The following is a 16,353-nucleotide window of genomic DNA, read 5'->3' on the forward strand; positions in this document are numbered from 1 at the left end:
AGTCGTTTTTTTGGCCTAAAAACGCCTTACTATACATGGTCGTTTTTTTCGGCTAAAAACGCCTTACTATACATGGTCGTTTTTTGGGGCTAAAAACTTCTTACTATACATGGTCAGTTTTTTTCGGCTAAAAACGCCTTACTATTCATGGTCGTTTTTTTTTCGTCTAAAAACGCCTTACTATACATGGTCCTTTTTTTCGGCTAAAAACGCCTTACTATACTATGTCGTTTTTTTCGGCTCAAAAAGGCCTTACTATACAAAACAAAACATGGTCGTTTCTTTTCGGATAAAAACGCCTTACTATACCTGGTCGTTTTTTGGAGCTAAAAACGCCTTACGATACATAGTCGTTTTTTTGGCCTAAAAACGCCTTACTATACATGGTCGTTTTTTTCGGCTAACAACGCCTTACTATACATGGTTGTTTTTTTGGGGGTTAAAAACGCCTTACTATACATGGTCGTTTTTTTTGGCTAAAATCGCCTTGCTATACATGGTCGTTTTTTGGGGCTAAAAACTTCTTACTATACATGGTCGGGTTTTTTATGGCTAAAAACGCCTTACTATACATGGTCGTTTTTTTCCGCTAAAAACGCCTTACTATACATAGTCGTTTTTTTCGGCTAAAAACGCCTTACTATACATGGTCGGGTTTTTTTCGTCTAAAAACGCCTTACTATACATGGTCGTTTTTTGGGGCTAAAAACTTCTTACTATACATGGTCGGGTTTTTTTATGGCTAAAAACACCTTACTATACATGGTCATTTTTTTCGGCTAAAAACGCCTTACTATAAATGGTCGGGTTTTTTTCGCTTAAAAACGCCTCACTATATATGGTCGTTTTTTTCGGCTAAAAACGCCTTACTATTAAGATATCCTTTATTTGTCCCACACTGGGGAAATTTACAGCCTCCAGCAGCAAGAATGTGGGTAGAAAGAAGAAAGAAGAAAAAAACAAACAAACACCGTTCAATTAAGTTCAATATAAATACAAAATGGATAAATCGCAGTGTTATTTACAATTGTTTTTCACATCATGTAATTATTATTATTATTATTGCTATTATTTTTATTCAGCAGCCTGACAGCAGTCGGTAGGAACGAGCGTCGGTATCTCTCCTTCTTGCAGCGCGGGTGTAACAGCCTCTGGCTGAAGGAGCTACCTAGTGCTGTCAGGGCGGCCCTGCAGGGGGTGGGAGGGACTGTCCATCATAGCCTTTAGCTTAGTTAGCATCCTTCTGTTGCCCACCTCCTCCAGAGTGTCAAGGGAGCAGCCCAGGACAGAACTGGCCTTCCTGACCAGTCGCTCCAGTCTCTTTCTGTCCCGGGCTGAGATGCTGCCTGACCAGCAGACATATACATGGTCGTTTTATTTCGGCTAAAAATGTCTTACTATATACATGGTCGTTTTTTGGGCCAAAAACGCCTTACTATACATGGTCAAGTTTGAACCATCTATTTCACATTCATATCACTGAACGAATGCTCTGCAAATAACGTATACAAGGTACACGTTTACGACGGCATCACAACATGATTTTGCACATGTTTGAAGCGGACGGGTTATTGTATATTTGAAGCACATCGGAGGCTTTGGCGGTACAAGACTGTGATGCGCAGATTTCGTTCTGATCATTGTTGTGCATTTGCCGACGACTTCAGACATGCAATGCGTATCCCGTATGTCGCCGTCGTCGTTGAGTTTGGACGATGTGAGAAGAGCAAAGACAGCAAAAGGGAGGCATCAATCGTGACGAGCCAAGACGCGAGGCGGCGGCGGCGGCGAAGTGAGCGACAGCTCCACTTTTCCTTCAACGCGACTCCCGCCTTACCTTTTCGCCAATCAAAGAAGCGCTTTTCAAAAGGCTCTCAGATGTATTCTGGGACCACGACGGATGGCAAACAAACAATACGACGGGAACTCTTCTGTGCTCCCGCAAACGCATTTGTCATCAGCCGACATGAAAAGTTTTCGAGCCCCTGGCAACTCATCGAGTTTGACAAGCGACACTTATTTCGTCGCATCGCATCTCGTGCGATGGCTTTCACAGCACATGGAATGGGCGGGGTTTCGAAATGCAAGTCTACAATTATGTCATTGCTAGAATGTAAAATAGGATTCCAGAAGTTTTGAATCCTACTCAGAAAATCACAGTGTGTGGAGTCGGGGGGGGGGGGGGGGGGGTGCGATTGAGAAAGACACCTCGTTCCGATGAATATTGTTCTCAATCAATCACATGTCTTTTTTGTATTTGAAAGCGATAGGTCGTGTCGTGCGACGCCGTTTGAAGAGGCTCTTGTCAGAACACGACGCGCTGCGGTGCCGCGCCAACAGTGCAAAAGGTGCGCCAGGCCATTCGGGGCTCAGGCGCTGGCACGACACCTCGTCAGCAGCAGTCGGAGGGGCGAGGATGCATCATCGGACGCTAATGCGGCTAAAAATAGAACACGCCACCTTAAGCTCTTTTGGGCCTCGAATCTCACAGTTGGAGGGCCAGGTGGAAGTGAGGCCCGGCTGAAAATAACATTCCGCGTCGCGCTCGGTTCAGATTCACCCAAAAAAAATCATTTCGCGTTCGCTCGGCACATTAGGAGATCTCCTGTGCACGATTGTGGTGAGGAAAAAAAAATAAAGAGAGGCTCCCAAACAAAAAGCCATCAGGGTGTGTCGAACTTCACGCCACAAAATTTGCAGACGAGGCTTAAACGGCTCATGTGACAAAACGGCAGCTGCAATTTGTGTCCTAAGAACAACAAAACCAAAAAAAAAGCCCCACAACGTTGAAAAACCGTTGGATGTTGTCGGAGCGGTCCGAGAAGCAAAGCCGATCCTGCATCGGGTGCGGCTGGGGCAGATTGGCTTTTCAATGATTTCAAAGTCTGTTTTTGAAACTGACCTAACGCAAACAAATTTGAGACGCCATTTTGACATATTTGACGACTAGAACTTATGTCAGCGACGGTTTAAGCCGTCGCGATCAGTTGTAAGGAATCGGAGATCATTTGTAAACGGCGTCGCCTTTGACAGCCCGCCGACACGTCGGTCTTTTCCCAAAGCAATTAAAGTCCCCTTTCATCGTCAGCGAGTATCGGACGCCGGCTGCCGTCGATTCAATTTAGGAGGCCAACGACAGCTTGTTGGCTTCATTAGCGCGTTGCCCTGACTGGGAGGAGGTGGCCAAGTCCACTTTGATTTGAAAGGCGGGTGGGTGCGGTTCCTGGATTTTACTTGAAATCAAGCAAAGGTGAAAAGCGCCGCAGGGGGAGGGACGCCTTGGGAGAGGCGGGTCCACCCCTGAACCCGGCGGGACCAGAAATCTTCATAGCGGCGCCTCCGAGTGGTCGACGCCTGCGCTAGCGTATCGCCGACGCCGCCATCAAATCTTCTGTTGCGGATGTAAATGAATCAGAGCGCGCCGCTTTGCGTCACCTTTTATCTTGGTGAAGCAGCATGTCGCTCATTCCCCGGGGTTCTTTCAATGATTGAACTCAAACGGATGCGCGCGGCACGTTCTTCTTAATGCATCCGGGAATTATTCAGCAGCACCGCAATAGATGTTTGTTTTTTTTCTTTTCATAATTGATGTGATCTACATGCATGAATTATGCATGAATCCAACATATAGGAATTTGTGTACATAGCGCGCCCCCATCCTGTGCTCTCTCGCTCTCTCTCATCCTTTACGTAAGCACGACATTTTGAGCCGTCATGTGGACTTTTGAGCTTTGTTTTCCCTTCACCGCGGGAATCCTTGCTGTCCGACGTGAGCTCCGTTACTTACTTTTCTGGAAGGGGCAGCGCTCGTCGCCGAATTTTGTTCACCGGCTATGTCGTCATCCCGCTGGCATGCTGAAGTCGCCCGACAGCGAATCGCAGTCGAGCAGGGGCACTGAGAGGTTATGGTTGCCACGGCAACCACCAAGAGGCCGTTCTCATGACGAGGTCGGTGTGTGTGAAAAGGGAAAAACTGAAGTGGGGCTCGAAAGAGAGATCCGTGTACGTTTGTCCGCGGCGTGTCCATCTTCCCGCGGCGTCTGAGCTTGAATAAATGCGGGGCAACGGCCATCGACAGCGTTTATCGAGAGACTAACCGGGGAGGTGATCTCGCGTAAACCTCCCCCAGCGTGTCCTGTTTTCCCACATAGTCACGAGTCTCTGTGAGTCTCCCCTGTCGAGGTTTGTTGTTTTCTTTTCTTTTCTTTTCTTTTCTTGCGTGAATTATACTCTGCACAACAAAAGATGAAGCAATCAATGGGGAAAAAACAACAATGAAGAGCTCAAGTACGCAGATGCTATTTCATGGCGGTTGGAACGCGCTGCATCTGATCCACATTTGATTTTGGGCATCCACTTGATGGAATAAAATGCAACTTTTTTGGGGGGGGGGTGGACTTTTGTTGTTGTTGCTTAAAAAGTAACTTTTCAACATTGGAATCACAAATGTTTTGAATGGGAGGCACTCATTGAAAGCAACTTAACACCGACACCAGTGGCGTGCGGTGAGGTTCATGGTTGGTGAGGCACTGACTCCTTTAGTGTCAGATTTACAAATATATAAAGCAAAACGGGTCGCTTATTCAATTGGCTAAATATTCTATTTGCGACATGCAGATATACGGCAAGCGGCACGAGCCAGTTGCATGTATCAACCCAGTTTGTGATGATTGCGCAATGCGATGCGCATTCAGAGGTGAGGCTCTGCCTCACCTGCCTCCCCTGACCGCACATCCCCGACCGACACGACTTGTGTGTCTCTGAGCTTCCATAACAAGTGCTCTGCGTGCAATTCCAAAGTCTTTTTCTCCTTCTAACCCATTAACGACTCCTCAAAAGCAATTTCCCAACTTTGACAACAAGGATCAAGCGTTTGCGCTCACGTCACGCCACTTCCTGAGAGCGTCTTCTTCCAACTCCTGAATGTCTTTTTCATGTCAACGGCAAAGCTCATCAAATTCCTCTGGCTCGCCAGCAGTTGCAAAACCAGCGCAAGGGTGAAAAAGCACAGATAGCAACGCGTGACGGCCGTTTGTTGGTGTCTCATCAGAAAAACAACACGGCGGGGAAACGAATCCTGATCGGCTTCACGCTCCAGCTCATCACAGAGCAACCGGGGTGGGAGACAGAGAGAGAGCGCAAAGTTACAGCCGGCAAACGCCACCAGGACCAAAACGAATACATTTGATCCAAAATAAACATAAGCTTCAGCTCTCCCAAGCGGCTTATTGGTCGATGTTGTGGCTGCACCAGCAGGGGGCAGCAATTCTTATGCACGCAATGTGAACGTGTTCCCCAAAAAGGGGGAGAGGAAGTGTTGTTGTTATTTGGGATTAAATCAGATTGCAGTTTTTAAATGCATTTTATTTCCCTTTTTTTTTCGTTTTGTGCTCAATCTTCACCGCACTCTCTTTGTGAAAAGAGAGTTCTGAGATTTCAAGCGGCGTGAGACACGCAAGGCGAGACCCTCTTCTATGCAAAACCTCTGGGAGAAAAACGTGTCGAAATACAAAGTCGGCGGCAGTGAACACTCGGATTCCATATGGCAATGAATGAGTTTCAATATTTGCCGTGCATCGCGACAGCAAACCACACCGCCCGCCAACCGACGATACGATCCAAGCAACTATCGTTCCAAAGCGGGGGCTTTTCCCGGCTCAAATGGAGCCATGACGTGCGTGTCTTCCAGAAGTTCAACGGACTCACTTCCTTTGACGGGAAACGTACTTTCAGTGCCGAGAGAAATCTGATTATCATCACGTCAAAGCATTTGTTTATTAAAATTTGCATGGTGAAGGCCTCTTCTCAGAGTAAACCAACTCTTGGCTGAGGATTCATTAAGTGCACTCGCAAGGAGTGCAAGGTGAAAAAAAAGATAGAATTAAGGCCACAATATACACTGAGTGTGTTGTATGAAGTGCCGCTTCCACAAAAGACGTGTCATTGTTCATCTATCGATCCCAGCGACGTATAGCGCGACTTTATACATAGAGCAGTGCTCGAACTTTTCATCCTTAGTGTCCAAAGGAAGCCACACACGATTTCCAGTTGCGACAAAGAAAACCGTGTCGTGCGATCGGTCTCCTTGAAGTTCTTACAGAATCCACAAATGCTTTCAAACCCTCGAAAAGCCAAATGTCGTGACCAAACGACTCCCCAAATGCTTGGAATACACGTCGAAACGGCGCCAGACTCACTTGTTGTTGTCGTGATGATTTTTTTAATGGCCAAGAACCAGTGGAATCTCCTTTTTTTTCTTCCTTTCCCCGGAAAAGAGAGCGCACTGGAGATAAGATGTGACAGTTGGATTGCTGCTCACCGCTCTGCATGGAATACTGACAGTCATGGCAGATAGGAAGCGGTGGGGAGGGGGGGGGGGGGGTGATACGTGACCTTTTTTGCAAATGGATTTCTGTAAACTCACACTGGATGCCGTGACATTCTCGTTGCGGTTTTAATTTGCCAGTAGACATTTGGATCGAACAGGAATTGATCCCGGTACCTCTGCACTGCGAGGCCGACGCACTAACCACTGGACCACCGGGCTGCTGTGTATCAACATGTGTCTCGAATTTAAGAGATGCCCACGCCTAATCGATGGATAGATTAGCTGGACAAACATAGACAGAAAAAAAAAATATATCCAGTATATATATCTAGGGCGGCCCGGTAGTCCAGTGGTTAGCACGTCGGCTTCACAGTGCAGAGGTACCGGGTTCGATTCCAGCTCCGGCCTCCCTGTGTGGAGTTTGCATGTTCTCCCCGTGCCTGCGTGGGTTTTCTCCGGGTGCTCCGGTTTCCTCCCACATTCCAAAAACATGCATGGCAGGCTGATTGGACGCTCTAAATTGTCCCTAGGTGTGAGTGTGGGTGTGGATGGTTGTTCGTCTCTGTGTGCCCTGCATTTGGCTGGCAACTGATTCAGGGTGTCCCCCGCCTACTGCCCGGAGACGGCTGGGATAGGCTCCAGCGCCCCCCGTGACCCTAGTGAGGATCAAGCGGTTTGGAAAATGGATGGATGGATGGATATATATATCTAAAAAGTCCCGAGACAAAATATCATTGAAGTAATCGATCGGTATCAAGGAGATGCTATCGGAGGTTCTCTCATGAAGTCCTCAAGGATCGCTCTCCTTTCTGCCACGCAAAGATGGATGCCAGCGTTGCGAGGGCGGCTGCGAAATGCTTTGCGAGCGCGCTCGGATAACCTTGAGCGTGTGGTGACAGATGAGGTCCGAGCCCACTCGGAGCACCCCCCCCCCCCCCTCCCACACCCCCCCCTCCCCTCCCCCTCCCAACAGAAGGAGTCAAAGACCACACGGTGACTGAACATTTTAAAGACAGCTTATTTACTCGTGTGATGAATTGGGTTGAAAAGAGCACAATGCGAAGCAGGACGCGGGCAATGCGGACAAGTCTTTTGTTGCGTTGTGTACCTTTTGGCTTGATTTCATTTCAGAGTCGACTGCTTTTGAAGGGCGCCGTTATGCCATTTAAGTCAGCCGTGTCGTCCGAAGCGGCTTGCCGAGTTTGAGGCGAAGCCGCGGGGGGGGGGCGGACGCGCGCGGAATCGGTCCGCCGGCCGCCGAACGGCTTCGTGACAACACCATCGTGGCGGACGTGACGCTCGGCCCGCCAGGACATGCGAGTTCTTAAGCCCAAGCGCTGATGACTTGACGTGCACAGTATCGGGAAATTATGTTCTTTCTCTGCAATGACGCAGCATACAGTTTTCAGAAACGGTTCGATTGCCATACACGGTGAAACCCTGCGTATTCGTACTTTGCCATTCACAAATTTGCTAATTGACTGAGATTCTTTTGGGGCGAATTTATCCTGCCCCCCACCACCGACCCTAAACTTCCGAGTCTTCACTGTAACAATGATGTGCCACTTGACGGCTCCGGAGAACGTCACTGCATGCGCTGCACAATTCATAGCAGCAACCAAAATGAGACACACCACACATGATTTTGACATCCGAAAGCATTGCTCATTAATTCATGCAAAAGGGCACCTTGCCCCCCCCCCCCGCCCATGAAAAAAAAAATTATGACGTGCCCATTTGCGGGCGTGCCATGAAAGGAATTCCATCCGTTTTGCACCTCCTGACCTCGACCCGTTGCGTTGAACGAACTTTGTCTGCCATTGGTTGCCAATGAGCCCAGAAGATGGATCTTTTCAAAAGGCCGCGGCGTCCCTGTGGCGCTCTGTTTATTTGGCCCGCCGAGCGATGGCCGTTTGATTGTGCCATGCATTTGGAGCGCAGCCACCTTTTGTCTTTGCTGCGTTTGCCCTTCTTTGCAGCCGCCTACTTTTGAGCTCCGGTATCGGCTCAGCACAAACATCGGTCAGTTGCGGAAGAACGACGGGAAGCTCGTACTCGCTAACAAATGAAATGATCACGCCGCATTGGCCGGCAACAGTGAATTGAGGACCAAGAGTCGTGGACGCCGGCAACCGAAAACTGAAAGCTCAGGGCTAAAATGTGGAAGTAGAACTCGGTTCCTTCTCTGTACATTGAAGAGGAAGGATCCATTGACTTCACGTTTACATGAGCAACGATCTGTGAACTAACGCCATCCGTCTTTGTGTGCTTACCTACTGGTCACTACCCGGGGAATCCTCCCTCTGAAAATTGTGAAAGTCTCTCGTTTGGATGATCAATAGACAAGCCGTGGACAAAAACAATTCCAATTTGGTTGTCTCGCAATTTTGTACCGGGAAATCTCACGCCCAAAAATGGGACGGTACATTTTTGGTGCGTTCGTTGTTTTCTTTTGTTGTTTTTTGCTCCACGTCCATCCAGCGCTTTGTCGCCGGCGGTGGTCGCTTTCGAATGCTCGAGAAATCCAGTGGAGTTGAGTTGAAACCCAACTTTCAAATAAGAGTCACTCAATTTTGGAAGCAATTTGCCTCAACGACTTTCAGCTGTTGGCCAGCAAACTGAATCAGCCGATAACATTGAGCACATACCATACCAACCCTGTGGGAGAACCTGAAAAACATGCTCGTGGCATAGCGTCTCCAGGAATTGCATTTTAACTTTCACTTTTGAGGGTCGGGGGGAGGGGGGGGGGGGGGTGTTCATGCTTTTGTCGGGTTGCCCCAGACGGAGAATGACTCATGAGTAGGAAAGGTGAATTGAAAAAAATAAAAATAAATGGGCGGGACAAGCTGTGAGCGGAGTAGCAGGAAGCAAGGTGACAAAGGTGCACCGCCTGCACAGCCGAAGGACACGGCTTCTTGGAGCAGGGCGCCCCGGCAGCGGCGGCGTGAAAGCCAAGGCCACTTTTTACTCTCACCTTGGTTGTCGGAGCGCACGTTGGAGGACATTTCTTGGCAGAACTTGGAAAAAAAAAGATGCGGTCTGTCCAAGTCCTTCTTCTGCTTCTCTTCTGCGATGGTGAGTGCACGCTTGAGTTGCCTGTCAATCCCACTTTTCCATCTCCGCTCAAAACACTGCTTATTTTGTTCTTCGTCACGCGCAAAGAAATGAAAAAAAAAAATCCTGGAATTAAAAGCTAAAACTAAATTAAATAATATGAAATAATACATAAATTCATTTACATAACACATTAATATAAATGAATGGATGTTCTATAAGGCAGTCAGTGGTGGAGGGCTGGGGGGGGGGGGGGGGTATTTTATGATCAACTTCTTCACCTGACGTGATATTCCTGAACTCGTAAAAAAATACAAATTGTCCAAATGGACGACTTCGGCCTTTCATCTGGCTTGACTCCGACTGATTGCGAGGGCAATCGCGTCCAACGGCAATACGCCTCCGGCTCATTTGAATGGGAAAATATGCGACTTCTTTATTAGAAAAGGGAGCGTCAGAAGGGTCGGGCGACGTGAACAGAAAATATATGAAACCGTTTTGGCTTTCGGCAAAGTATTTGTATTGCGTACTCAAGGACTCGAGAAGCACTGACGGATCATCCTTTGATATGTGCTGAAGTACAAAAGTTAAGATTTACGCAAGCATTTCTCGACGGTGCCACTTTATGAGGCACCAAAGCTTCTCCGGCACCCAAAGCTTTGTGAACCGAATCACAAACGAATGCTGAACTTTGCTCAATGGCAACAGACGGAAATGGTTCTTTCGGTTTCAATCGAGAATTTTGCTCGCCAACGAGCCAATGGTTTTTCGGACTGGCGCGAGACGCATCATAATGGCAATCGATCCGTCCGTCTTGGAGGCGACTCCTTTCAATGGGGAAAGATGAGCTGCAATATGAATCGGAATCAGCCTGCATTGGTAGCGCATGCGTGGCCCGGCCACCACAACCACAGAATCGAGGCCTCCCGCTTTTTTCCCCACACTTACGGCAAGACTGCCAGTTGTCATGTTACTGATTAAACACGTTTATTTGAAGCAGGCGAACAAAGACGAGGAATTAGCGTCCAAACAAATGATTCAGCTCGACTTTGCCCCCCCCCCCCCCCCGCCCCTCCCTGTTTTTGTCTCTCCGGCAGCTTGTCTTCCGACCGGTGACGGCAACGTGTTCTTTCGGTCCAAGAACTTTTACAATGTGCTCCACTGGCATGCGGCGAAGCCTTGGGCGGCGGACCGTAAGGTCCTCTACAGCGTCCAGTACAAGAGGTACGGAAAGCAGGGTGCATGTATTGCGCAACCGCAGACTGCTCTTATGCGTCGGTCCATGAAGACGGACGAATCCGAGTGGCCCATCGCTACCCACCTTGGCTCGAAGTTACAGTGCAGCTACCGCTCCGGTCCATTCTCCAATCATTCTTCAGCCAGCAAGAAGTACCAAGAACTAAAGTGAGGCTCAGAGGGGATGGAGTCTTTTCTGTTGCTGGTCCCTCTCTCTGGAATGAGCTCCCACTGAACATTGGGCAAGCCTCCTCGCTGCCCATCTTCAAAACTCACTTGTATTCTTTGGCATTCGACTCAGCATGACTTCGATTTGTTCTTGGTTTTACTGTTCGGTGCTTTCCAGCGTCTTTATGACCGATTTGTTTTACTCTTTATTGTATATGTTCAATTGCTCCATGTATAGCGCTTTGTATGCAGCGATGGCTGTTTGAAAGTGCTCGAGAAATACACTTGAGTTGAGCAAAATTACGCTCAGATCGAGGAAATGCACCTTTAGTCAGAGACAACACCTTGCCTACTTTCCTTTTTCGGAATCGTTTGTCTTCTTTTGAAGGGAACGATCGATGCAGACAAGTGCAAATGTAACCGTGAGAAACGTTGAACTAAATGATTATCCGTTGAGAGAGCTTGAGCTGGACTGTATTTTTTTTGCCGACCGCCCGGCGTGCGGCGGCCTCAGCCTCATTTCATCCGCCCGAATCATTCCAGCTACGGTTCGGGAGATCCATACCGGATCAAGAGCGCGTGTCACAACATCACAGCGCTGCACTGCGACCTGACTGCGGAGACGCCGTCGCTCCCGGATGTTTCCTACATGGCGCGAGTGTACGCCGACGGCGAGTTGCACGGGAACACCACCAGTTTCAACCCCATCAAGAACAGTAAGTCGGGACGTTCGTCGACGGGCGTCGGAGGCGAGCCGCGTTGAAATGACCGTCGTTCCGTGTGCCCCGCAGCGACTCTGGGCCCGGTTGTTTTGTCTACCGGCGCGACGGCGGCGTCCTTGTTTGTTCGAGCCGCGCTTCCGCTGGGGCCCAACGGCGTCTCGGTGGCGGACATCTTCAGAAGCAGCAAAAGCGGGCCCGTCAATACTTCGATTCAATACACCTTTCACCTCACCTTCCCCGAGTGGGCCGTACAGGTAAACCCCAACGGAGGAGCCGGAGTCGGGTCGGCTTTGCTTGGGCTGTACGCGGCCGCCATTGTGGACCAGCGTGTTCTCGATCTCCATTTGTCCCGAACCATAAACAGCTTCGAAGTACATCGGGTAGAGGTGCATGACGCCATTTTAAGTAAAAATGTCCAATCGCGCTTGTTGTCGCATCTCACCGCTCTCGAGTAGCGATACCGTGAGTACTTTTCAGTCAGAACATTTCATCGAACGCAACGACAAAACATCTGACCGATGTGTCAAAACTGCAGCAGTATAGCGCCAACGACTGCCGAGGACGACGAGAGGAGTCCCATTTTCTTTGCCTTCAGGGAAAAGTAGTCATCGCTTTTCAAGGGAACGAAAAGAAGATTGACATTTTTTTTCCTTCCGTCAGAAGACTTCTTTTGGGGGATCTCAGTTTGCCATGGATTTAAAGGGGCGCTCTTTTGAAAACTGAAAACATTTCTTTTTTCCGTGCGTCTCCAGTACGACCGCAGAGTGTCAGATCAGTTTGTCTTCAACTTGAAATCCAACGGAAGCAAGTACTGCGGCTACGTGGTCTACAGGCCTTTGTTCCTGTCGGGTCGTCCGGAGAGTGAGAAGGCCTACTTCTGTGCAACCCTATCGGGTGAGCATCGATCGCTTCCTTTGGATGGTTATTGTGCAACAACAACAAAAAAAGTCGCCGACGCTCAACTCTTGCGGTATTTCAGACCACAGAAGGTCCTGGGGCCCGCCCGGTGTGCATTCAGAGCTTTTTGGCCAGAGTTTGGAGGTTTTCCGCATGCTCACATGGGCTTTTCTCCGGGTATTCTTGCTGCATCACGCACCCACCCCTCCCCCCAAGAAAAAAAACATGTATGTTAGGATTAGGGATGAAACGGTTTCATGGGCAAAGCGCGATCATGTCAAAGCTAAAAGGTAAGCAAAGATACTGGGTGATCCAACTTTGAGTTTTCGATGTAAAGCGTGGGGGGGGGGGGGGGTTGTGTTTGGTGCGTGTGGTAGCATGCCTGCACCAGAGAAAATGGGGGGGGGGGGGCTCTGGGTTGTTTGAGATCAAGTCACCTAACCCTCGCCCAGTCTCAGAGCTGCAAGACCTGACGGGCATCATTGTTTCTCTCCCGCAGGTGACGCTGCTGAGATTTTGCCGTGGCCCCTCGCGGCCACCGCCTTGCTGGCCATCATTGTCACGGTGTCGGTCGGAGCCACGTGCGTCTACGCGAAGGGCGGCCCGGGCACGAGGCAGCCCCGCTCACTGGTAAGCGGTCGGCGTCTTCGCGCTTTCTTCCTCCGTCGTCTTCGCGAGCGTTTGAGCGACTTTTGTTGGGCCCGGGCACGAGTTTTACGCACCGCCAGCAAGAGCGTCGCAGAAAGCGAAGCCGTGGGTTCATGATGAACCTTCTGCCAACAAGCGGAAGAGCATTCAGTTCTTCCCGCGGGCATTATTCCGAGCAAAAAAAAGCTGTTCGATCAATCAATCAATCAAGACTCGTTTCAGACAGCGCTTCTCACGCTTGTCAAATGCGGAGAAATTGCTGCACGTGCAGTTCAGTTTGGCTGCCCTTATTTTTAGCTGTGTGTGTTTCAATGCACTGCATGTTTGCGTTGCGGTTGAGAGGAAAGAAATTTCGTCTGTGCTGCATGTTGCACATGGAGCATATTTGACAATAAAGCTGACTTGACTTGACATTATTAAACAACCAAAACAAAAGAAAACAAATGTCACATCCATCAACATGCGCGGGCACGCATGCACGCCCCCCCCCCCCGCCCCCCACACACACACGCCATTGCGTTTGTGCACTTCCACACACACGCGGCGCAACCATGAAGTGGATTTGCTTCATTTGCTGCCGCACGGAGGCTGCCAATCAGTGGTGATAAATAACCATCTCAAAATGTGACCGAACCGGAAAATCGTGGCACAAGATTTGGCGTGTCAGCCCGAAAGTTGAGGACAATGAACGACTGTGTCAATATTTACTTTGAGTGAGTGAACAGAAATCATGAGGGAGCCAAATACTTTTGCACAGCACCGGATTCGGGTGGACGTGGAACACAACGGGAAACACGAGCTGTTCTCACTTACGGTCGAACCTCGAGGGCCATCACGAATCTGCACGTGATCGCCATTTCCAATAAAAGGGCCGCCAACTCGGGCGTCGAATACGGAATGAACACTTCAAAGTGTAAAAACATGAACTCGTCAATTGCAAATACGATGATACATTCTGAAGAAAAAAATGAAACCAAGAAACGGCCACGTTCCGACTTCCTCTCTGAAAGCAAATGAAGTTCACAATATGCACGGCGCATATGTTTGGCAACAGACTTGTTACGTTGGGACGCTCCACCGGTAAGCCAAGGCATCATTGTGGGTGCATCTGAACCGGGGGATGTTTCCTGATGAATCGCCAGATGGCAAACGAGGGAAATTCATTTGTTTCAACGTGTCCTCGACAGGAAATCGGTGCTGCCAGTCGAGCGCCAGATCTGCAGCAAAGCCTGGAACGGAATCTGCTTATTTGCAGCGCGACAGTCTCTGCTCCAACTCAGCAAACCTTTGCCTCAAAGTTTGCTCCCGTCAGGCCGAATCCAAAGGGGCCCTGCGTTGGACCTCCCGGAAGCTATTCTCCGCAGGATGTCGCTCGGGTGGAGGGGCCCAACGGCCGGGCATCCGACAGCCGGTCGTCTGTTGTCTACAGCGCCTTGGCGGCGGCTGCTCCGACCGAATGGAACGAGCTGCCGAGGGTCCTTGTGGCAGACGGGGAAAACCCCTCACCTCCACCGCAAAGCGCCGCCTGTCTGGAAGTGGATCCGTGCGGACAGCTGCAGTTGCACACGGTGCGGGACGCCGACGGACAACTGAAGTTACCCTCCCTCGCTTTGCAGTTAGAGAACGACAGTGAGAGAAAACCTCTTATGTGCGACCGCCTCCAATCTGACCGGGATGGATCGGTTTTGGCTCGACCGAGGCGCTCGGATTGCTGCGAATCGTCGGACTCCGGGTGTGGCGACGTGACGCCGATGCATATGGACTGCAACCAAATTCCGCTTGGAATTTACCGATGCGATAATCGGCCGCCCGGTCACCCCGATCCGGCATCGGGGTACAAACAAAACTGGATGCCTCTTGACACCGCGCCCAACAATGATCGGGACTACATGAAGAGAAAGCACCCTTGGACTTTGCCCAGTCCTCCAGAAACAGAGGGCGGTCGGTGCGATGACGATGGAGGATTCCGAGGAGTGTTTCTTGAAGATTGGGTGTTACAAATACAAGAGTAAGATCTTACTGTTTGCAAGATGTCCTTCACGCATGAGATGAAGCTATTTTTGTTTTTTCCACTTGTCAGTGGCGATGGACTCACCCCACAAATAAACGTGTTCTGTGAATGACTGGCGACCGGTTGATGGTTTGTCTGCAGGATGTTGACCCAGCCAAGTTCTAGCGATTGGCAAGAGACTTTGTTGGTTGGTGCCGTCAGGAGCCTCGAAAGCAGGAGCCCCCGTCTCTGCTTTCTGTGATCGGAGGGAAGATGGATTCAACCGCTGGCACGTGTCGTCGGACAAATGTCCCCACGAGACACTCATTTGCAGCGTCGGAAGCGTACACTTGAAATACCTCACCCCTGTGGGCTTGTCGTCGTTGAACGGTGAAAGGTGCAAAACAGACTGCTGAATCCAATTTCAAAAGTAAAGTGACCAAAGAAGTCCTCAAGTGTGACTGATTTTCTTGATATTTCTCGGTGTGAGTGACGCAGAAATATGAAAAATGGCTGTTGTGTTTACTGTTTACCCTGCGGTCTGGCGCGTTCGCTTCACTGTTTGCTGTTCCTGCGGCCCTGCGTAAATAAAGCGAGTCAACAGACTGAGAAAGAAAGGGTCAAGGTTCGAGCGGCGCCGATAACAGAAATAGGTCACCCTATCGTTCCTAATCGAGCTGTAAAGTCATTGCGGGAGCCTGTCCGCGATAAAACCGGGAGGCGGCTCGCGGAGGAGCAAACAGGAAAAGTCGCAATCCGAGGCAATTGGACGACTCTTGAGATTTTAGCTTTGAAGGAGACTTTGTTTCAGCCTCGTTCAAAACGCTTCCCAGGAGCGTCGGTCCAAGCACGGTCCACGCTCTACGCTGCCCCGTTCGTGGAAACGCGGCATCCCGATGAATCTAAATCCACCCGTTTTGATCCATCCGTTTGGCCGCTTTGCACTTGACGGAAAATGACATCACAGCCGCTCGCGGCTCAGCTGGCGGCTAACCGCGGCTAAACTTGCAAACGCCGCATGACCGAACCCGCAGCGCACCAAAGCACAAAAGTAGAATAGTACTCGGAGAAGAAGGTAAAACGCATCATCAAGAATTGGAGCCGAGCTTGTCCTTTTATGTCGGTCGTCATACCGATGCCGAGAAGCACGATGCATTTTCAAGGCCAAGAGTGAACGCCAAACGGCGTTGGCGGTGATGAAACATGCTACGGCTGAAACAGAAACACGCAAAGGGGCGCACGTGCCGAGGTGACCGAGAGGTTCAAAACCAACGGCTCGGCGCTTGGTTTGATCCGGGCCAGAGATG

The 16,353-nt window shown here is 49.8% G+C and overlaps 1 protein-coding gene across 3 annotated transcripts; it reads left to right on the plus strand.

Moving 5' to 3' along the window:
• The first annotated feature begins 9,180 nt into the window (after positions 1-9,180).
• Positions 9,181-15,179, plus strand: ifnlr1 (interferon lambda receptor 1). Of its 3 annotated transcripts, none has more exons than XM_086114361.1 (7): positions 9,181-9,406; positions 10,483-10,789; positions 11,333-11,505; positions 11,581-11,765; positions 12,264-12,405; positions 12,908-13,038; positions 14,244-15,179. In XM_086114361.1, exons 1-7 carry the CDS (start codon positions 9,364-9,366, stop codon positions 15,066-15,068), a joined length of 1,806 nt encoding a protein of 601 aa, XP_085970487.1. In that variant the 5' UTR covers positions 9,181-9,363; the 3' UTR covers positions 15,069-15,179. The 3 variants fall into 3 exon arrangements, with proteins under 3 accessions (XP_085970487.1, XP_085970488.1, XP_085970489.1); XM_086114362.1 differs by having other exon boundaries at positions 9,184-9,406; positions 10,483-10,609; XM_086114363.1 differs by lacking the exons at positions 9,181-9,406; positions 12,264-12,405 and having other exon boundaries at positions 10,520-10,789.
• Positions 15,180-16,353: the final 1,174 nt, after the last annotated feature.

This window comes from Hippocampus guttulatus, chromosome 6 (assembly GCF_054856545.1).
Source record: "Hippocampus guttulatus isolate MCC_2025c chromosome 6, RoL_Hgut_1.0, whole genome shotgun sequence".
Classification (NCBI taxonomy): Eukaryota; Metazoa; Chordata; class Actinopteri; order Syngnathiformes; family Syngnathidae; genus Hippocampus; species Hippocampus guttulatus.